At 36.3% G+C, this 23,790-nt stretch overlaps 1 protein-coding gene across 2 annotated transcripts in view; it reads left to right on the top strand.

The window, feature by feature from the left end:
- PLCE1 (phospholipase C epsilon 1) overlaps positions 1–23,790 on the top strand; it is a 164,498-nt gene that overhangs the window by 118,275 nt on the left and 22,433 nt on the right. For both annotated transcript variants that reach the window (XM_085325701.1, XM_085325702.1), the window contains exons 5-20: positions 327–472; positions 2,257–2,515; positions 3,157–3,365; positions 7,855–8,530; positions 8,972–9,154; positions 10,078–10,195; positions 10,587–10,746; positions 15,013–15,135; positions 15,221–15,357; positions 15,781–16,019; positions 17,188–17,249; positions 17,564–17,729; positions 19,455–19,562; positions 20,688–20,804; positions 20,891–21,049; positions 22,163–22,292. In XM_085325701.1, the coding sequence (XP_085181827.1) occupies positions 327–472; positions 2,257–2,515; positions 3,157–3,365; positions 7,855–8,530; positions 8,972–9,154; positions 10,078–10,195; positions 10,587–10,746; positions 15,013–15,135; positions 15,221–15,357; positions 15,781–16,019; positions 17,188–17,249; positions 17,564–17,729; positions 19,455–19,562; positions 20,688–20,804; positions 20,891–21,049; positions 22,163–22,292 (2,992 nt within the window). The remainder of the gene's footprint in view (positions 1–326; positions 473–2,256; positions 2,516–3,156; positions 3,366–7,854; positions 8,531–8,971; positions 9,155–10,077; positions 10,196–10,586; positions 10,747–15,012; positions 15,136–15,220; positions 15,358–15,780; positions 16,020–17,187; positions 17,250–17,563; positions 17,730–19,454; positions 19,563–20,687; positions 20,805–20,890; positions 21,050–22,162; positions 22,293–23,790) is intronic.

The raw sequence follows: 23,790 nt of genomic DNA, 5'->3' as shown, positions 1-23,790 counted from the left end.
GCACCGCAGATCACACTGGCAGCTTTAGAAATCAGCATTAGCTTAAGSTGCCGATCTTCCTCAGTGACCCGAAGGTATATTCAGAATACCAGATGTTCATATATGGTAGTTTTTTTGTTTAAAATAAGTGTTCTCAGACCAATTAATCATTAAAGTGTAGGAATGTTTGTGTGTAAGGTGTGCTTGCAATGTACGTGTGGTTCTGCCATGTATGTGTGAGCAGAATGTTGACTGATGCCCTTCTAATAGAAGGCGAAAGAGAAATGCATGAATGTTCCAAGTACTATTACTTTGGCTGATTGTCCATGTCCATTTTGTTTTACAAGGTGAGCTCATGGGTTACCTGGCTGATCCTGACTGCAGGTTCTATGGAGGAGAAACGAGAAGTCTTCTCATATTTAGTACATGTGGCAAAATGCTGCTGGAATATGGGCAACTACAATGCTGTAATGGAATTTTTGGCAGGGCTAAGGTACTGGCAACTCTATTTTTGAATGATATTTCAGTGACAGATTACATTGCAGCTTCTGTTAAGCTTTTAAAGACGTCTTTGAAGAACAATGAACTAAATCACATCACCTCATCCCATGACTTCCTAATGATCCTCTTGGAAAAAATAAACACGCTAAAAGACATTTTCTCAAATGGAGACACCATCATTTATCTTGGTACATTCTAAACACATTAGAGAACCAGTACTTTTTAAACAAAGTTTTGAAATGACAAAAGAAGATGGAAAGCAGTTGTGGTTTAGCTATCTATAATCAACCAAAACTTCAGTAGCTTGGAGTTGGACTCTTCAGAATATTAGTGAAACATAATAATAATATTGTTCTATATAGTCAGACTTAAGTTGTAAAAATAAATAGTTAAAACTCTTTCTTTAATCTCCTCCAATATACTTTCACTGACTGATATTGATATCTCATACTGTGATGATCTTACTTAGGCAGACCTGCAGCGTCTCCAGGGCAAGGACAGTGTAGGGGGATAAAGAAATTTTGTTGCTGGTTTTTCTACAGAATTATAAGTATATATGGGGCCAGGTGAGTAGAATAGCCCTGCTTTTGCCTGGATGTGTAGTTCAGAAGGCAGTGAATTATGCTGTACAGGCAAGAGTTAAGATCAAATTTCCCATCTCTTAGCTTTGACCCTCCTTATGTTTTGTATTTGTGTTACAAAGCTTTAATGTGTTTGTATTGTCTCTCTTTGTGGTTTAATAAGGATTCTATTGAGCTATTTGTTTGCATTTTTGGTATATAAAACACAGTTCAACTAGTTACAGATACAGAGAGTCTTGTTCAGCAGAATGCATCCACAGTCTCCTAGCCATATAAGTTGTGAGGGAAAATGCAAAACAAATTAAGGGCTTAATTTTATCTCTAGTGCATCTGCACTGCACAAAAGAAAGAGAGGAAAGGAAGACTAGTTGCAGATTTGTAATATTTCCAGGTCAAGGGCAGAATGTGGAGTTAGAGATGTTCTGTTGTTAGCTTTTCTACAAAGTTTTTGCTTTGTCTGGGGCTAGGACTGGGTAGAATGACCACGCCTTTGTGTAGACATACAGCTCAGAAGGTAAGACACCTCCCAGCAGTACCAACAGTCCTTCTCAGGGAGCCTCAAGAATCATTTCTGTTTGAAATTAAAATTTCTTTTCATCTAAAATAAAAACTCTGCAGCTCTGCGTTGGTGCCTGAGAGTCGGAAAATGATCTTGACTCATATAACCTCTTACTAGAGTCAAATTAAATTGGGAAAAAATCAATATAAATTATTTTAAACTTTTTTTTTTTTTTTTTTTTTTTTTTTTTTTAACTTTTGCTCACTTCATGGGTTGTTCATGATACAGAGCAGGGAATTGTGATAAACCATCTGGTTTGTCCTTAGGCCATTTCTTTAATCTTTTCTTATTTCTTCTTAAGCCTTTATAATTTTAAGGCAATGGCCCTCTAAAAATGTAAGAAAGTCTACTTATTTTTCTTATGCAGCTGGGCTTATATTAAAATTGCATATGCAGTCATATGTAGATTGGACTGCTTGTTTCTTTACTTCAGTTTTTTAGTTTTAGTGTTTAATAATCTAAAGGGGGAAATGGTCTCCTCTCCAGAGTTTTTGTAAAAATACTGAACTTGATTCATTTAATTCATTTCTGAGTAATGATTATAATTTCCTTTATTAGATACGCTTCAGATTTTGAACTTCAATATAAATTGTGCTTTTCACTTTTTAATCGATGTCTGGTCTCTGTTTGCAATAGGTCAAGAAAAGTTTTAAAAATGTGGCAATTCATGGACCAGTCTGATATTGAATCTATGAGAAGTCTGAAAGATGCTATGGCGCAACATGAGTCATCATCTGAATACAGGAAAGTGGTAAATCGGGCACTCAATATTCCAGGCTGTAAGGTAGTTCCTTTCTGTGGTGTATTTTTAAAAGAGCTTTGTGAAGTTCTGGATGGAGCATCAAGCCTCATCAGACTCTGTCCACGATATAACTCCCAGGATGAAACACTAGAGGTAAATGCAGGTTAAGTTCGTATCTGTATCCAGTAACAGTGCATTATTTATTTTTTTATTTTATACTATTTATTATTTTATATGACAATGCATCTAATTAAAGTTCTCTAAAACAGCTATTCACAATTCAGTTACGTGTACCTCAGTCTAATTCTCATAATAACTGTAGTAATAAAAATGATTTAATGGTTGTTCATGCATAGTTCAACATAAGACTACTAAGAAATTAATGTTTGTACTGAAGTACTACATTGTGAAAGCTGCAAGATGCTTTGTTAAATGCTATGACCTTCTGCTTACCTCATTGGTAAGGGAAGGTTTTTTGAGTCCCTTAAAAACAGAATTCAGAAGGTCAATGGATCAGGCTCTTGTATGAAAAGAGCAGTTTCATCAATCTTTATTGCTTTGTTTTAAAAAATGCCCCTACTATCTGAAAAGATTTTAAAAAATCTACAGAATTACTTGTGTTACTAGATTTATGGTCTGGTCTGTGTTGTATGAAAAGTAGATAAAAAATCCCATTAGAGGTTAATGGGAAAGATAAACTAAATATTCTCAATTCTTATAAAAAATGTCTCTAATGAGAAGAAGATGACACAGTATTCCAGTTGTTACTGTGCTAATCTTTTAATTATCTTCAGTTTGTTTCAGATTACAGTGGACAAGATAATTTCTTGCAGAGAGTGGGCCAAGATGGATTAAATAATCCAGAAAAAGAATCAACAGCAAACAATATATTTCAAACTATTCGGAGTTGTAATCGCAGTTTGGAATCTGAAGAGGGTGAAGATAATTTCAGTGAAGGGAGTGATTCAAGAAAAAACTCTTTGAAGGACAGAAACCGGTACCAGTAGGTTTYAAATTTTATTGTTCTGTATTTWTCTCTGTATTTCACATTTTTCATCTTTCGTTTTCTTCTTCCAAGGGTCATTTATAGGAACAATGTGTAACTTTAACATTTTTCCTTGTATTTATCCTCTTCTAGTTCAAAACTTTACCCACACCAGAGTTATGCTAAGTAGCTGATTCTCAAATGCTTGAAACTGTCTATATAGTTTTATTTTCCTTCATGATGTGATTACTTCCTTTCAACAGGATAAATCATTTTCATCTTACATGTTGAGCTTTAAAAATCCAGAGTTATGATTTCAATTTTGATCTCTGGTGCCAGGAATAGCACCAGGGCATATCTGTTATCAGAGCTCAGAACATTATATTCTGCATGTTAGGGCAGCGCTGTGTTCTGTTCAAAACAAAGGTTATTTGTTATTGTTCGTAAGACCACTTCTTTTAAGGACACACTCATTTGAATCTTTTAAATTATCTCAAGAAAACATTTGGAAATGATTAGACATATTGAATGTTCAGAATGGCTTAGTCATACTAATTTGCTTCCTATACTTTAGGTGCATGCTATACTCTGCATTTTATATTTAGGTGTCCACTTAATAGCACCCCATGGGAAAACTAACTGTTCAGTGATCTCAGATCTTTTCAAGATCCTGTATACTGTCTACCAGCAATAAATATGGTACATTCARACATTAACACTCTGCATGATCTTTGAGTGTTGCTTTGCAGAGAATTATAGCCTATATAGACATGAATGRGTCCACTTTAAACTAAATAACATGGGCAGACCAGAACATTGTTGCTTCAGCCTGCTGCTTCACATGAGCTGCACAGCAGCTTGTGGTGTACCTGCCTTGTAGGAAGCTGGTTAATACTCAGCCAGTTATTCAGTGTTGAGTTCCTGGTGCCATGGCTGCAGGACTGTCACTAGCCAAGTTAGCTTTGCTATCTCTTCACAACCTGTAAGCCTATTTATGTGTACACATACATAGATTATGTAAAGATAAGGTCTTTTCTAAGGGGGTTAAAATTCTTTTCAATTGGTAACTTAGAGCAGTAGCGAAGTTTGTTTCTGACCAGACACAGCTGCACAATTCAGAGGTGAGGTGAGGTGATATAAAATGACAGATCAGGTATTGTATAATCAGCTACTTATACATAAAATCTAGTAAGTGACTGCCTGAGAAGGAACTAGCATCTTCCTGTTTAAAATTCATTTATTTCATTAACCTGCAATTGTAAATTTCATTTCAAATAAATAGTTGTTATTTCCTGACAGAATATTTTCTAATCGAATTATTCACATCTGGTTTTAGTTGCTTCTGGGCAGTGGAGCAGTAGATTATGCCAAGAAAGACAGTTGCACTTCTCTGTCCATTTACGTTGTCTCTTGACTTACTACAGCTTAAATACTGTCTTCCAGAAAGTATTTTTCTTAACTAATATACTTCAAAATCATCTTGTAATTCATATCTCACATGGAAAATGAACTAAGGAAATCAACATTTCACTTGGATAAGCAAAGTAGAATTCAAATATACGAGAAGTATGGGGAAAATAAAGTCCACTTGGTTAGATTTTTGTGAAATTACTTGGTAAAATAGTTATTTATGTTTTATATTGAAATGCAATGTAGTAAGTTCCACTGTACTTAAAGCAGAAATAAAATGCAAGAAAAAAAATTTAATAGAACATTGAAATGAAAGCTTAAAATTTAAATGAACAAAACTGGAAAGAAGTAGGTTTCCCAGTTCAGCCTAATACTTACTCAGTTTATTAGTATCAATAATTCTAATGCAGTAGATACTGTTTTTTAATATTTAGTGACTTATAGAAAATACCTCTGAAATTATTGATTTACATGAAGTCTCACACAGACTTTGGAAATTCCTTATTCTCCTGTCATCTCATTCCTGGGAACTGGGTGAGGCACAGAAGTAAATTGCTGCAAAGATGCAAAGTTGTCCCTACTGTATGGAGGCACAATGTTTTTTTTTATTTTTAATATTCTGAACAAGTAATAGCCTTTCTTGTGAAACCTTGGTTATATTACTAGATAGTATTATATAATCAAGATTATGTAATAATTATGTACCACCTCATAGTTGTATTAATGTGGTCATAAAGGCCGAAAAATACACTGCGCAGCATGCTTCTCATATTTCAGAATTGAAAGATTTTCAGTTAGTTTGCTTTTTGCTGATTTRAGTATGTATTTTAGAACATGAATCCAGCAAAGGTAGTAACTTAAAAATGGAAACCATCTAATAAAATCAGTCAGTATTGGGTATAGTTATTATTTTCCCAGTTGTAATAGCAGATAAACTCCGTGTGGCTTTGTAATCAGTGACTTACTCACCACCTAACCTAATCATAGGTGGTGACCTGCCTCTTCATTCAGAATTTCTGGATGTGCGAAATAAATATCAAAGTTTAATTTCTGTTAGAGCTCTTTCTTGTCAGTTCTCAAGCAAAGGAGGGTAGGTAGGAGAACAAAAAATTTCAGATTTGAAATACTATTTTTAAAGAAAGGTTAATCAAATTATTTACTAAGTTGTTTTAAACTGTCATACTGTTTGGTTAACTTGAACACATCTTCCCTTTTAAATTTCCTAACTGCAGTAAATATCTTTTAGGGTAAGGAGAGATAAACCTCCAGCTTTTTCCTTTTTCATGCAATTTCTTGCCTAAAACTGCAGTCTGTTTTTATGTTTCCTTTCTTACCATTTCATTGCATCTCAGGATAGCACACATAAAGAAAGCTGCTGATTCAAAGCTAGTTCTGTAAGTTTGTTCTTAGTGACTGATAGCTATATTGCTTTTGCCAGCTTATGTCAGAGATTATGTTTCCATATATGCTTGTGTGTGTGCTTGGCTTACCTGCTTATACATTTTAATCTGTGGCCTACATGCACTATCAAATGTGAAATAGGCATGAACAAAGCTCTGTCATTCTCATCTCCACTATATTAGACTTCTTCAGACATGTGCATCTAGTCTCAGAATAAATTTTCTAGGATTTTTGCAGACTCCTTTGATTATTTTGAGGGCATTGAGGAGAGACCATTTAGATATTGGTTTAATTCGAAAATCTTAATCTTGCGTAGTCGTGTTAAATATTTTACTATACAGATGTGTGACAAAATTTGTCAGCTTCAACACCAGTTTATACTAGCTTGGGTATAAGACATTATACATTTTATTTTTAGGTGAATTTCTTAAAGATAGTTTGGACTTGCACAGTTATTCTGCCTTTGGCTGTCAGTCTCCCCATCCATCAATTACTTCTAAGCCTGTTGGCCACTTTTAGCTGAATTTGATAGAGAGGTAGAAGTCTCAGTAATTAATAAATTCATATAAGAATCATTACAATTGATGTAATTGATATAGGGGGAAAGTTCAAATTAGTGCCCCAGTGAGAGAAAAGTGTGAGGAAGAGCAATAGTTCATTTGCTGTTTAGCTTAGAGAGAAGATAGCATGCATGAACAAATCACAACATGAACTGCCTTTTGCATAGGTGCTGGGATGTGGGCAGGAGCTGAGAGTACTGTGAATGGAATGCTCAGGGTGTTACAACAAGATACCTTGAAGAATATGCAGAGAAAGCTGTTGTAAAATATGTTGGCCAGATATCTTTAGGAAACTGTGCTAGTTCTACTAGCAAAATCAGCAAAAATAGATTGCTCTTTTTTATGTTCATTAATGCAGTATTGAAATATTTAACATGCATTCATTTTATATATTAGTTAGAAGCTTATGTAGGAAAGAAATTCTTTTTAAATTACCACATATTAGTTCAGCTATTGCTCTGTATCTGCTATTTCTAATTATGGTAAGATGTTTGGAAAATGTTAAATGCTGGATGTATGTTTGATATTGATATTTTGCTTATGTAAAATTTCTAAAAGAAAGTATCAGCAACAAAGTTCTTACTACGTTATTTTGAGAAAGATACGTATTTTAATTACTACTTTACAACTGGTAATAAGAGAATTTAAGTAATTTGAAAGGTCCACATATTAAGTCAGTAAAAGATCTGAGATTAGAAGTCCTTTCTTCAATCCACTAGATCCTGCTAGCAATCTCCATGTGCAGTGCTTAATATATCAATCAAAGCCATCTTATGCAGTGGATATAGAAGCTGGAATCTCTTGGCTTTAAAATGCAAACTGTAGTWTATTATTAAGGTAATATATGGAAAACTCTGGGAAAATGTAACTACMTTATAAAKCCATTATAATTAATTGTAGTAACAGCTTTTAATTAATCCAAAACTACAATAACATAAATTGTAATATTGTGAAAAAAAGTTAACTACAAGTGGTCCTGAAAATCCAAATTATTTAATGGGTTTTTTTTTAATTCAAGCTCCAGCAGAAAAAATATTAATCAATCAAAGCATAAATCAGCATGTGCGTCAGATGTTTCAAAAGGTGGAAAGCAGGCATACAAAACTGTTAAGTCTCTCACCTTTGTTCACATACAGATTTCTAATTGGAGATCTTTCGGATTCCGAAAGTGATATATTTGAGCAGTTGAAGGAGTGGGACACAAATTCAGCTGAAGAGCAACAGAAAGCTTTTTGTCATGGGATAGAACTCATTCCTTGGTATGTGTTATCAATCAGAGCTGATGTCCACCAGTTCATGCTGCAAGGGGCAACTGTCATTCATTATGACCAGGAGACACATCTCTCAGCACGTTGTTTTCTTCAGCTTCAGCCTGACAATAGTACTTTGACTTGGACAAAACCCACAACAGTTTGCCCTGCAAATACTAAAGCAAAACTGAGTGTGGCAAGTAGTACTCCTGAGCTTGGTAAATATCAGTTTCTTGGCAATACTGGACTAAATGGATTGGTGGAAGGTTTTTTGGATTTGTTTTCAGCAAAGGCTGTATATATGGGACACCCTGGCATTGATATGCACACTGTGTGTGTTCAAAATAAACTGTGTAATATGTCTCTTGAAGAAAACGGTATAACACTACTTTACGGACTTCACACTACTGATAATAAGTTGCTGCACTTTGTTGCTCCAAAATACACTGCCAGAATGCTATATGATGGATTGCTGGAATTGTCTAAAGCTGTAAGAAAATTGAGGCGCTTCCCTGATCAAAGACTACAGTGGCTACGGAAACAGTATGTCAGCCTTTACCAGGTAAAAAGATATTATGAATATCTATAGGAAACAAAAGTTCAAAGTTAGTAACAACCTAATGTTATGCAATCAGTTCTTRTTAGTAGTAAGCTAAGATTAAAGAAAGATGCATGCCAAATTACCAACTTTGTAACRTGATCTAATTCTCTGTATAATGTCTTCAATACAGTGAAGGTAAGTCTTTTCTTATTAAGAAGTTCTTCATATGTTTTGAATTTTGGAATAAGCATTTTATTAAGCAGCAAACAATGTCTGTAAATAGGATGCTGGAATACTGAGCGCTGAGAGAGCAAACAGAATATTTTATTAATGTTTTACTAATGTTTCCAAAAGCCCCATCATATTGATGCAGTAACGATGTTCTGTCTTTTGTTGAAAGAAGATGTGTTTGTTCTTCTGCAATTATTCTCCTTATTTTGTTAATGCTGTGAATTTTTGTAGGAGGATGGAAGATTTGAAGGCCCAACCTTGGCTCAGGCTGTTGAACTGTTTGGAGGCAGGCGATGGAGTGCAAGAAACACAAGTGCAGGAACCCTTACCAAAAGCACTGAGAAACCTACTGTACAGAGAAACAACACTCTGGGAATAAGCACAGCCAAGAAAAAGAAGAAAGTACTTATGAGGGTAGAATATTTTATTATTCATATTTTGTTATTTATCTGGCTGTTTTGTTTCTTTCTTGCAGTTACCATATAGCTAGCTATGTATTTTAAACCAGAGAAAAGATACTAGATGATAATTTTAAAATTGTTAATTGGAATTTCAGGTTTTTGTCTTATTATTTTCAATTATCCTTTGGTTTTCATTTTGTTTTGTTTTGTTTCTTCTCATGCTTGGAGTTTTCTCAGTATATGGGAGCACTGGGCGAGCAGAAAGGGACAGAATCTGATTTGAGACCATTAAGTGCTACCTTAGTGTAAAAGTTGAATGTGTTAATAATAAAAGTAGCAACATGCAGAGTGATGTGGGGAGGTCATAGTCCCTTTCTTTGCTTCTTTTCATTTTTGTATTCCCCAAAACATCACCAGAATTTTTCTGCCTCATATTAGCATGAAGTTTTTTCACATGGCTGGCAGGAACGCTGGAAGTGTCTCCTCTTTTTCCTGCACTCAGCCACTCTCAGCAGTAGCCAGAAGAGAAAAACATGCAGGACCTAGCAGCTCTATACTATCCAAATACCCTAGTAGGCTGATAGATGAAGTCCTCAAATGACAAGATCCATCCTCTTTAGGGCTCCTATGCACTAGTGGAATAGTGTAAAACCAGCTGGACCACTTTAGAGAGGCACAATCATTCTTGTCTTCTGGATGATGTCACATTGAGGTAACACCTAATGTTCCCACACTTCGTTACATAGCCCTTATGATGCTTAAGTTGCCTTTTTTCTACTTAGATGGTTTCACTGACAGTACACTTACCAGCTTTGCAGGAGTCTGTTTCATATAAAATAGCTGATTCATCTCATGGTTTTGTTGCAGTTGACATTGATTAAGGATGAAAAAAGTTGGTATTTTCAGAATGTTTATTATGGTGTTCACTGTTTTTAGGGTGAAAGTGGAGAAGCCACAGATGATGAAATGGCAACTCGGAAGGCAAAAAGCTGTAAGGAATATCGTAATAGAAGTGGTTCAGATCCTCAAGATATTGATGAACAAGAAGAATCAGGTAGATATATAGGCTCACTGCTTAGAAGTCCTTCAGGGTTTTGCTGAAAACCTTTTCATACAGACATTTTTTATAGATTGAAAATACATTTATGATATAAGACTGCTTTTTGTAATTTGAAACTCCTAATGGTATAAACTTTTAAAACTAACTTCCTTAACTGTTTATGACTGTCCTTTCATTTTTGTTTCAGTAGCACTTCCTTGTAGCAAAACCAAGTAACTATATAAGCATTGTTCAAAATATATCTTTTTGACTATCTTGGGACAAATCTAGAATCTCTTTAGAATTTTACTAAATATTAATGAATTGTGATGTAAGTCTCTTGGAAGAAAGATTTTTATTGAGCCAAATGTTATAATAGTGCTGCTAACCTGTATTTTCTCCATAGATCAGAGTATTATTATTAATGCTTCTCCATCTAACACCTTGTCATCAAGAAGAGCTTACTCTCTGACAGCRTCTGCATCTCCTAATTTAGCAGCTGCAACATCTTCACCAGCAAGACCAGTCTCCTCTCCTGTAATATGTTCAAGCAAGAATCAGTCTAAGTATGGACAAAATCCGTGCTTTGATTTAAAAAGAAGAATGTTGCTGTAACTTATTTATGATCAAAAGTGGTTTTCATGAAAAACTTCTACAACATTTGACAGAAACAGCAGTAGAAATGTGATTAGTCCTTTGATAGACATCTAAAACACATTATAGAACAACATAGGGCATTAGCTGAAATAAAATGCATCTAAGGGTAACTTTTTAAAAAGTAACTGAACAGGATGCCTCAGTTAGTAAGTGTAATACAGAAGCAGACTGGAGTGCTGTCAAACTGTGTACATAYAAAGTTTACTTCTTTCTTCAAATCTTCTCCAAAACATAGATACCTTCTGTGTTTTGAAAATCAACAGAAATGTTGTAGATGTGTAAACTAAAGTACGGAGATTGCTAAGCACAAGTCATTTCTGCTTGGGGGAATATTAACTTATGCTAAGGTTTTTGGTGATGACTGCAGATGTCAGGGAACTGAAGGAACGGTTGTGAAATCTTTCATCTCTTACAGTCCTCCCTCTTCTTCTTTAACATTCATCATTATTTAGTCACTAACACAGTGCAGAGTGGTTATTCAGTGGCATAATGCACTAATGCATGAATTCTATTAGTAGTAGTAATAGTAATATAAGAATGATAATATATCWGGGATGGGGATGGTACTTTATGACATACAGGAGGACTGTCTCAACAGAAGTCTTCCAGTGCTTTTTAACATAATGAGTGCTGTGGTGTGGGTTTAAGTATGGATCTTGCAGTTGCAAGGAGACCCGAGTAGTAAAAAACGGAAGAAATTGCTGTAGAACGTTATTTTTAAAGAGACATGTCTCATATAATTGTTTATATTACCTATTTCACAGGGATTTTTCACATTTAAAGTGGTTAGGTTTGACAGTGGGAGTGAGTGGTAAAGCCTCTGGTGGGTATCTACTATGGAAGGCTGACTGATTCTCCACACCACCCTCTGAAACTCTCACTGTATTCTTTACTTTCAGGTCTTCACTCCATCATTCAGAACCAGTATATACCAGAGTAGGATTTATCTTTGTAAGGCATCTGTGGATTTGCTGTTTTGGGTTTTTTTTAAGGCCTGGAGCAATTTTCTTTTCAATGAAGTGAAGAAATACTGCATTGCTTCCTCTGGAAATTGCTTCTGTTTTGCAAATCTGCTTTTTGCTTTGTATGCCAAAATAGTTGTTGTTCTGTGAATGAGATTAAGAGGCTCCACTGAGGACATACATTCCCAGGAGAAGGGCAGCTAATGTTTCTTAAATCGTCTCAATCCTGAGTTTCTGTACAGATCTCTGCATAGCTTAGCCCTGTGGGCCTCCCTGAGTTATGACAAGTTTTCCTTCAGCTGGATGGCAAAGCTATCTAGAAATTGTGTAGTGTTGCTCAGTAGAGCTCTTAAAAACTTGATATGCCCCTCTACACTAAAATTTGCAGGAGATTACTCTGGATGTAGCTTTATGGGTGCTCTCATTTGTCGTGAGGAATCTTCCTGGGGACAGAGTTACATGTTTATGCATTACTCTAACCCAGTTTTCAAGAGCCATTAAGGGACTTGGAGCCCTGGTGAGAGTGTTGTTCTTGGTCTTTGGAGCCCTTTGCTGGGTCTGAGTTGTGCTTATCAGTTTTCATGTGTATGGATACTTTTCATATCCTAAGAGAAATAAATATATGCAGTACATCATTTGTAATCTGTATGTCTAAGCTACCAAATAGTTGGCTATCTGCTTTACTGCAAAATCCTATGATCATCCACCCTACATGTGTATTAATTCACTCCTTGGATCTCTTTTGGAGTAAACCAGGTAGTTGCCCCAAGGTGGAATTTAGGTACAGTTCTAGGAATACAGCTCCAGGGACTGGTGCCTTTAGATAGTATAGATGAAGAGCTTACTAGGTTTCAATCTGTCTACAGTATAAACCAGCTGTTTGGGAACTGAGCTGGTACTGCCTATACGGGGGGAGAAAGTGGGAGAGAAGAGGTAAGGCCATTCAGGAATAGGCAACAGGATATGGAAAATTAGAGATTAGAAATTATTTACAAAGATAATTTCCTCTAGTATTATCTGTGTACGTACATAACCCAGACTGTGCCTACTTACACAGTTGGGGGAGATGGGATGGTGGAGGCATCCTTTTTATTTATTTATTTATTTTAAATAACCTGTGATATTACCTCTGGAAGTACTGTAGAAGAAGTTACTTGTTAGTGACCTAATCCCGTGAAATGCTGAGCATGCTCATCTGCTGCTGATGGCCTGTTCTGGACTCTACACTTCCAGTCTGTTTTCTGGAGCCAAGAGACTTGCCTCATGATAGTTTATTTTTCTTGTCTCACAAGAATGTTAGGAGTGGTTTTAGCCAAAAAGTTACGTGCAGCATGTCAGTACTTGCCATAGTGATGCCAAACAAATGGAAAATTATCAGCCGAACTAGATGATATTTTTAATATATTTTAAATTACATTTGGTTTTCAATTGTATGCGTCCATGCCAGGCCAGGAGAGAATGAGGAATCTGATTTAGTATATTTATGTTAAAAAAAAAAATCTGCTGACAGCACAGATTTCAAGGGACTGTGAATGTCTTTAAGACACTGGAGAGGAAGTTAGTCTTGTTTCCATGTCGCAGCTGTTGGGTCTGCTTGTACTGAACCTGATAGCAGAATTCATAGATTAGTGGATTTGCAGAAGTGTACGTGATGTTGGACACATGGCCACCCAGCCTGATATTTGGTAAAAAGTGCTGTAACTTTTGGAGTTAGTTACAGTTTGGATTAGATAATTGGTGTTGATATTTGTACTGGCTGTTTAGATCTCTCCCTTTTCAGGATATTGACACTGGTAGATCCTGTTCTGGAGCATGCGCTCGTTGTTGTTTAGGCCCAGGAAGGGGCTCAGGAGTTGGCCCATCTGGCTGTCATCATTATAGATCAGTACTTGAAATTCACTAAGGACTTATTCATGCAAGGAGTAGTTCAAGTCAAGGTCAAGCAACACTTGCTAGTCTATGTCCTGTAGTTGTCTAAAGATTCTGGGAGGTGAATTTTGGAAAGTTGCTATTCTACTTCAGGACTGTTTTTATTGCACAATTCAGGTTGACAATTACAGTTACTAGGAAGTTGGCTGGGCTTGATGTTACTCAAGCTCTCAGGATTTACTGACTTTTTAATGTATTTATTAACTGTGAACTCTGTCTTGATAGAAAAAATGATTAGCTTAAACTGTTGGTAAAAATAGGCTGAACCAGCTTATTTTACCTTCCACTGAAATGGGTAGGGACGCTCACTTACTCAGCTACCACATCTCAAATAGGGTGGTGGCAACTGCACTTAGAGTTGGTCTTCACTGTATTTAAAGATTTCAAATTCATGGCATGAGCTAACCATGTTTTTGACTATCCGAATAATGGGACTTTGTTTGGATCAAAGGGTCAATGTATGGAATAGCAACGGGTCTGTGCATTGCACTCCAACAAACTTGACAGAGGGTACCAAGTCAAATAAAATCATTTGCACCAAACAACTAGTTATTTCTGTAATCATTTTCTTCATTTGCTCTCAAGAGATTCTAGTCTCTGTTCCCTTCCTTCAGCTCAAGAAGCTGAAAGAAGGAAATCCCAAGAACCTTGTTTCTTTAAGAAGGAGATGGTCTCCAGAGGATACTATAAAGCCTAAAAGAAGCCCYGGCTTGTCCTGTCTCTGAGCTATCTGATTATACTCCAGACTGTTTTGGGGAAGTATCTGGAAAGACATGTGGCTAGGAAATAATGAGGGTTGAGTGCTAGGAAATCTATATCCAGTTAGAATGTTACTTATTTTTCTTAGCACAGAGCTCTAAGAAGTTCTGTATCTCTGTTAATTTCCCTCTTAGCAAGTCTTTAATGATGCTCGTAAACAACAGGACATGTTTTTTAAAGCTTGTGGTACAGGAATGCTGGCATTTTTTTGTTAAAAGAGAAAATGAGAAAGCTTTTATTTGTGCTATTTAAATCAGGCCCTTCTGCACAACAAAGAGTTTTGAATAGCTTTTACATTTCTGGCAAAGTTTACAGTTGTCTTGAGGGAAATGAAGGGCCACTATGAGAAAAGAAAGTATAAAGTGTCATTATACACACCATAAGATACTGCTTTTTTTCTTCTTTCAAAATTTGATAATACATACATTAAGAACCACAAATAAGCTGTTAATGCAGTGATGCATAGTATTTCAGTATGAGTAAATTAAATGTAACCAATCTTACAGCAGTCTCTTTCTGATTTAGCACGCGGAGCAGCAGTAGCTGGCATGGCCGAGTTAAAGGAGGAATGAAGGGGTTTCAGAACTTCATGGTTTCTGATAGTAACATGACTTTTGTGGAATTCGTAGAACTTTTCAAATCTTTCAGGTAAAATGCATTTTTATTTTGTATTGACCTCATTCACCCAAGTTTACAAAAGAGCAAAAATTGAACTTGCCAACTGTTTTCACAGTGTTCGCAGCCGGAAGGATCTTAAAGACCTTTTTGATGTCTATGCAGTACCGTGCAATCGATCTGGGCTAGAGCCTACTCCACTTTATACTAACTTGAAGATCGATGAAAATAGCAGCGGATTCCAGCCTGATTTAGGTGTGTTAAAGAAGAAAATAAACAGTTTCAGTTATTGACATTAAAAAAGTGTCTCAGTCTGTCTTGCAAAGGGCAACAAATTATAATTTTAAGTACATAGTATTGCTGCCAAATCTGCATGGTACTTCAGAAATTAAAAGGAGGAAAAGTATACCTGTTTTGTATTAGATGTATTTGTAACTGGTATAGGAGAGGTATAAAATTGTTTGCTGAGAGGCTGAGCCCTTCACAGGCAGTATGTGGTCAGGCAGAAACTCTGGAATCTGCTGTAGGGCAGGCTAAAATAGTGAGCAAAAGTAAAGAGGAGAAATGAAGAGACTGTCATCTGTGGTTGGTTTGTTTTGTATCTGCTTTCCCTGTAAATCTGCTCTACCTGGAAGAAGAACTGTACATTAGTGCTATTTTTTTTCTTTTTTCTTCTAGATTTGTTGACTAGGAATGTTTCAGACCTTGGTTTGTTCATTAAGAGTAGGCAGCAGCTATCAGATAATCAGAGGCAAATATCTGATGCTATTGCTGCTGCCAGTATTGTAACTAATGGTACTGGAGTTGAGAGCACATCGCTGGGAGTATTTGGAGTGGGCATCCAGCAGCTAAATGACTTCTTAGTGAACTGCCAAGGAGAACACTGCACTTATGATGAAATCCTCAGTATTATCCAGGTCTGTAATAAAAACGTCTTACAATTCCTTATGCTAGGACACTTGTTCCTTCTTTTTCTCCTGTCAGTATTGTCTGCCTGGAATTCAGAATACTATAGGTATGTGGATATGTCCTTTCAGACTAATGTGGTCTCTGCTGTTAGCTTGAAAGTCATTCTGTAAATGTGCCCAGTAGTTTTGTTGCAAGAGACCAAGTGTTTTACTTTGTCCTCCTTATTTCTACGTGATACATTTTAAATGTAATATTATGTTTAGTATGGGCTGTAAACCTGTGCAGATGTCCATAAATATGTCTATAAAGAAAAAAAAATAACTTGAGGTGAATAAGCAGTCTTATTGGCTATGAGTGCTTTATGTGGAAAGCAACATCAAAACTTGGAAACATTATTTGTGCCATTGCCTTGTTTTTTCCTTATCTGTGACCACCTTTGATACAACTTATCCCTAACTTGCAATGTCATCCTAAAACAACACCATTTCCACATATTTTTATTTTGTTTCATATATTTTATTCCAGCCTTTAATTAAAACATTCATCCTCTCAGAGTAATTTTCCAGAAGCACATCTTATTTACTTATACATACAATGGCTGAAGTGATTGAAAACATTGTTGTAAATTTTTAATTCCTCCAAGAATGCATGATTAATATAATCAAAAATTAAGCCCCTGTTGAACAAAGTTAAGAGTTAACAAAGTTTAAAAGACTGTATATTTCAACTATCAGGCAAGTGCATGCAATATAAATTTGCAAAGTTTAAAAGATGGAAATCCTAAGGAAACATCAAAGTACTGCACCATACCTCTCTCTCTTATTCAAGATGATGATGTGTTCTGTTTAAGCACAACAGATAGGAGACGGGTCCATGATTACAGATCCTTTTTAATTTTTGCTTAAGTGCTGACCCTGCTTTGAACCGGAGGTTGGATTAGATGACTTCACAATGCAACCTGAATGATTCTATGATTCTGCAGTTATTAGCTTAATATACTTGTTAACTAATTTGTAAAACAAGTATGAACAWACTGCAGACACTTAACTACTTAAACCACATAAATACTGTTTTTGGGTACTGACTGATTCCATTGATGTACAAGCTATAAAAATATTCAAAAAGCATTATTATAAAAATTGTGGTGTAATCTCTTAAATTTTTTCTTCCTTACAGAAATTTGAACCCAGTGTGAATATGTGTCAGCAAGGGCTACTATCTTTTGAAGGATTTGCAAGGTAATTAATTATGTTAATTTTTATTATTTTTTTATATATATATATATTTATATATTTTTTATATATATATATAAAAATAAATACATATATAATATGTATGTTAATTGCAATTTAGTATATGTTAATCATATATTACAATAATATAAAAATTAACATATATATGTATGTGTTAATTTTTTATATATAAATTTATATAATATTATATAATTTTATACATATATAAAGGTGGTACCAGTATATTGATGTTTGCTTGACATGACATTCACAAAATACTCGGCACAGCATAAAATTTCCTCACATCTTCTCACCTCTAGATTTTTGATGGATAAAGACAACTTTGCATCCAAAAACGATGAGTCACAAGAGAATGCTGAGGAATTGCAGTTTCCACTGTCATATTATTACATTGAATCTTCACACAATACTTACCTTACTGGCCATCAGCTGAAAGGGGAATCCTCGGTAGAGCTCTACAGCCAGGTATACAGGATTAGATCATTGCATAGTTTTCAATATGAACTTGTTTGTTTAACCAGCAAGTCACAGAAACATGACTTTTCTACTTTGAAAATCTAAATGTTCTAAGCCCCTGCTTGTAAAATGTTGGAAAACATGATGTGTGGGAAAGCTGCCTGTGAGTGCAGTTGTGCTCAAATGCCTTTTCTAAGGCAAAAAAAAAAAAAAAGAGAGAGAGAGTTTAGTTTGAGGTTCATAGCTTTTAGACACTAGTCAGTCTGACCCAGCTTACTATAATTAGACTTTCCCACAGGAAAAACTGATCTAATATTTTAGTTCATTCAGATGTCAAAAACAGTATTCAAATACTGTACATTGCACTGCAAAGAAATTTCAAACAGAACTATAACTTCTAAAAACATTACTTCTAGGAATATTCTACAGTTTTTTTAGACTTTATGCCTAATTGGTGGTGAACAGGAAAAGAACAGTTTCTCCCTAGGGCTTGTGGTTCAGAGTTTGTTTGTATATATGTTTGTCTGTCTTTGTGTTTACCAAGTGCTAGCAAAAACATCAAACTTCCTGTGAGCAGTGTTTTCATTACTCTCAATGTTAATGACTCACCATGTTCATTAAATTAGGAAGGGTTCACCTGGAGTCTCTTTGAGTTCTTCTCTTAAAGTTTTAAGACAGAGGAGTGAGGCTGTGTTAGGAAAACCTGAATAATGTGATTGCATAGAGTAATGCAATTACTAAGGAGGAGAAGAGTGGGAARGCTGCTTACTGACCCACAAGTAGTCATTCCTGGGGGGAAGGAGGACACTCTCTTCTGGCTCAGTGTGTCCCACTCTTGGGGGAGTGGTGGTGTGTTGACCATTGATGCATCTGCCTGAAATCAAATTATTCAGATTTTGATAGGAGAAGTAAATTTTTCCTTAGTCATATATGTTTTTGTTAGAGATGACTTTGACTGTGGAGAGCTTTGTTTTTAATGAAATATTTAACTTTAATAAAGATAACTTTTTCAGGGATAGTCATGCAACAATAGCAATAATAAGATAACCCATCCGTCAAAAGCCCGGAGCTTCTCCTTGCTTCCATTCTGTCTTCCTGCTTTCTTCAGTGGTCTTCTAGCAAGTAGGGCTTTCAGTGAAAAAGGATGGACGTAAATCCAGTGTAATGTCATTAAGCAATGGTACATTCTCGTTCCAACTATCGTTATGTAAGGAGTTGCTAGAAATTATTTTCAGACCTCCTCTTATAAAACAAATTAAAAAAAAACCCAAACAAATGAAAAACCCACACCTGAAAATAGAAACAGCAAACAAACTGCAGCTGCCRTGCCCAGAAACCGTCATGGTAGCAACCAGGAAAACATTGCCATGTAGCTTTCCGACTTCTCTTGTAGCTAGAAATATGGAAATGTTTCTGTCCCTGAGGACATCAACCTATGCAGTAAGAACCACTTTCTGTGAACAGCTTCCTTTTGTCCTACAGAAGTACCATGAGTTTCTAAGTTTCATTTTATTTTCTTCTAAGGACATAAATGCTTTCTTCTTAATTTTCTCACTGTTTCTCAACCGGGGCAATGCAGTTAGCTGGAGACTGTAGCTTCTATGGGCTGTGTTTATTCCAGAGAGATTGCTTCCTTTGAATTATTAGGCTTTCATTTAGCTGTGCAATATCTGTCTTAGGATTCGATGTGGGACTATGGTTCATAGGTGCTCACATTTTTCAATTGTGTTGTAGGTTCTCTTACAAGGCTGCAGAAGTGTAGAATTAGACTGCTGGGACGGCGATGATGGGATGCCTATCATTTATCACGGGCACACTCTTACTACCAAGATCTCTTTTAAGGTATAGTGGTAATTGCATAAAGAAATTAAAAGATCTGGATTTTGGATGACAAGTTCACCATGAGCCAGCAATGTGCCCTTGTGGCCAGGAGGGCCAGTGGTCTCCTGGGGTGCATTAGGAAGAGTGTTGCCAGCAGGTCAAGGGAGGTGATCCTGCCCCTCTACTCARCCCTGGGAAGGCCTCATCTTGAGTGCTGTGTCCAGTTCTGAGCTCCCCAGTCCWAGAGARACATGGAGCTACTGGAGAGAGTCCAGCGTAGGGCTACAAAGATGATCAGGGGGCTGGAGCACCTGCCCTATGAGGAACGACTGCGAGAGCTGGGCCTAGTTAGCCTGGGGAAGAGAAGCCTGAGGGGGGATCTTATCAGTGTGTCTAAGTACCTGAAGGGAGGGTGTCAAGGGGACGGGACCAAACTCTTTTCAGTTGCCCCATGTGACAGGACAAGAGGCAATGGGCAGAAATCGAAGCACAGGCAGTTCTGCTTGAACGTGAGGGGGGAATTTCTTCACTGTGAGAGTGACGGAGCCCTGGCACAGGCTGCCCAGAGAGGTTGTGGAGTCTCCTTCCCAGGAGATCTTGAAGGCCCACCTGGATGCAACCCTGTGTAACAGGTTCTAGGTGACCCTGCYGAGCAGGGAGGTTGGACTAGATGATCTCCAGAGGTCCCTTCCAACCTTGCTGATTTTATGATTCTATGAAAAGTGAAAAGAAATTAGTATTTTTTTCTCTGATGAAATAGAAAATTCTCCTAGAAGAATACAAATCCTAATAGGCCAACAATATAGGTTAGAATAGTACTACATAGTACTTCACRAAAACTCCTCTCCATGAGAAAATGAGAACACTTCAATTATAAACTTTATACTTTTCAAATTAGTTTTTATAGCATATGTATTATAAGTTTCTGCACTTTTATTTTCAACATTACTGTAAATACCTGTATTCAGTTTTGCTGTAACACGATGCTAGGCTGATATATAGGAGTTCTGCTTTTGGAAGCAAATTGTGGATTCTTTCTTCTTTGGAGAGAAAACAGATGCCTTCTCTCCCCTTTCAGCTAGTAATAAGTTAACTGAATACTGCAAAATAATAATATATTCTTAAAGTAATCTTTCTTCCTCATAGGAGGTAGTTGAAGCGATCAATCGCAATGCCTTTATCACCTCTGACATGCCAATTATCATATCCATAGAAAACCACTGTTCTTTGCCTCAGCAGCGCAAGATGGCTGAAATTTTCAAGGTAGGCCACGGACTGTACTAAATTATTCTGAGCAAGTGCATGCCTGGAGATTTTTTATAATATCTCATGTGCTCTCAATATTTCAGAGTGTATTTGGAGATAAGCTGGTAACAAAGTTTTTATTTGAGAGTGACTTTTCTGATGATCCCATGCTTCCTTCACCTGGCCAATTGAAAAGAAAAATCCTGCTTAAAAACAAGAAGCTAAAAGCTCATCAGACACCAGTGGATATACTGAAACAAAAGGTATAGACCTTCCTTAATAGCAGGAAACCTTTCTTAGAACTTTTGTTAGAAATAATTTATATTTTTTTKGGGGGGGAGGGGGGAATTCCTGTATGTACAGCAGAATAATCGATGCATATTCATACTTGGGGGACTCCCAGTGGTTTGCAACACTTGAAAATAAATAGAGAAGCCACATAGTAAGGTACAGATACACCATCACAGAATTTTAGTGTATTTATTTCTAGAATATTCCATAAGATTCTGATTAGCACCACATACCATATTTATTCAAAGTAGTGGATGTGTTATTCAGTGTTTACTGAGAAATSATGAGAAGTGTCCAGTATATTCTATTTGCTTGTAATAATTTTCAAAACACTACTGTGTTTCTTCTTTTGAATTAAGCCTTCTTATTTTCTTTTTATGTTATTCAAGTAGTGGTATATACCTACATACCTACATGAAGTATTTTTTGGTTTCTAGAAAGCCGCAGCTGCATCTCGGGTGGACTCAGCTTGTGGCAATTTTGTATGGATAGTAAGCAACTAGAGTAATTCCTTGAAATCTAATTCCTCTTAGCCAAACTGTAAACACAGTTTAGCAGTTACTAGGAGGTAAAAAGTGTTACTTTTCTTCTGAGATTTAGGAGTTTTCCTTGCAGAAAAATGTTCCCAGTTATACTTTATATATATATGTACACCTTAAATATATCCTTATATGTGTGTGTGTGTGTACACACACACACACGCGCACACACACACATATATATATATATAAAAAAAGTATGCTTATATCAGAATAAGTAAATCACAATGGTAATACCAGTATGTGGACATTCTTCATCTTTTAACAAGGTTTAAACTGCATAAAACAAAATATTGCAATCTGGAAAAAGACACCCTTACTCTGAATAATGTGCAACGGAGACATTTTTCCGTAATCAGTCAAGATTTGTATCTTACTGTGCGTCGTTCTACTAATGCAATTATATTTAATCTTGATAATTTCATTTACCTCTCATTTTAGCTCTTCAGTGCTTTCATATAAATAAGATATAAATAATGAAGAAAACCTGTGCTTTTTAAAATTACTTACCACTAATGTAGTAAGTGGTTGGTTCTGTTGCTGTAGGCTCATCAGCTGGCGCATATGCAAGCACAGGCTAGCAATGGTGGTACCGCTAGCAATCCCACATCTACCAATGAAGAGGAAGAAGATGAAGAGGATGAATATGACTATGACTATGAATCTCTCTCAGATGGTAACAATATGCATTTATTTATTGCAGTGTTGTTGCTAGAGAACTGTAGCAATAAGGCATTTAAATCTGATCCTAGTCCTTGTTCAGAAATGATATAGATAAATTGATCTTAACTTGTGAGAGGAAGATAGATTATATGTCCTCTGTGGTGCCTCAGTGCAGTCTTTACTACTGTGAAAATAATTTGAACAAGTAGAGGACTTCAGCATTAGTTTATCTCCAACTGTTAAATGTTCTAATTGTGCAATGTATAYTAAATTATAGTCTTTATAAATTATTTTTATATTCATCTTAAATTATGCAAAAATGATCATGTTCATTAATGTAATGTAGTCTAGCTGGGTTCACCTGTATTTCATTTCCAAAGGAGTTCAGACACCTAGAAGTTCAAGATTGACAACAGGCTTAGTACTTGCTACCTGCTTGACTGCCATTAAATCAATCCAACATGCAGATTCTGCAAAGCCCTCCCTGACTACTCTTTAATCCCAGAGACCCCTGAAGAGCCTGTTTTAGCTGCACTTTCAGCATAAGCTGTTCACTTCATGGTAAAGTTGGAGAAGCTGCTGTGCCCTTGATTCATGCAAGTAGACAGGGAATAAAGAGACAATGGGTTTATTAAAGTTTTAACTGCTCAGTGAAAAAATGGCAGGGATGCCTTACTGACGTGCCTTGTAGATTTATGTGCTGTCCAGGCTTCCTCTTTCCCAGAAGTCACTGCACACAAAGCAGGAATAGCAGAACAGGTTAAACTCCCTGCTTCAGCTATCAGAGCCCTCAAGAACTGGCTGCTTAGCATAAATCTGCCTTCAGTAGTGATTTAAATAAATCTACTAGACAGTAGATTGGATACATGATTAGCATGCCAGAGATGATAAAAAAATATTGCAGTTAGTAGCTTCCACCACATCTTCAGTTGCTCAAGTTCAGCCTGAAATGCCTGATGCAAGTACTGGTGAAGGAAGGATGATGTATGTCAGAGTGAGGCAGCTGTGGTGAGGATATACATCTTTTTGTACTTTTTGGTGCTATGGGGCATCTATCAAAGTAGATCACAGTGTGTTTGGAAAAGGTATATTGGCCAAAGAGGCAGCAGTGAAATCTCACAGTGTGCAAGAAACAATGGCAATTACCTCCAAAAACGGGTCATAAAACAGCAAGTGGGCAACAAAGTTAGATACACTTCAGTATAGGTAAAAGTAAGGTAGCACATCTAGAGGATTAAATTTAAACTATACTTGAATGATTCCAAGGTCAAAACTGTCAGTAACAATTCAGAAAAGAGATCTTAGAGTGACTGAAGGTTCCCTGAAACCATCAGCTTGCTGTGCAATGACAGCCGAAAACGTTAGTAAAATATTGGGCATTGTTAGGAACAGTATTGCGAACAAAACAGTATCTTTTTGCTTGTATATAAAAACTTGATGTTCCACAACTTGAGTTCTATGTGCAGTTTGGTGTCCAGATCTCAAGGAGGGTATGSTGGGATTATAGAAGC

This window comes from Rhea americana, unplaced genomic scaffold, assembly GCF_003343005.1.
Source record: "Rhea americana isolate MKP2758 unplaced genomic scaffold, rheAme1 scaffold_122, whole genome shotgun sequence".
Taxonomy (NCBI): Eukaryota; Metazoa; Chordata; class Aves; order Rheiformes; family Rheidae; genus Rhea; species Rhea americana.
Note: the sequence above shows the minus strand (reverse complement) of the source record. Positions and strands in the feature narration are given on the sequence as shown.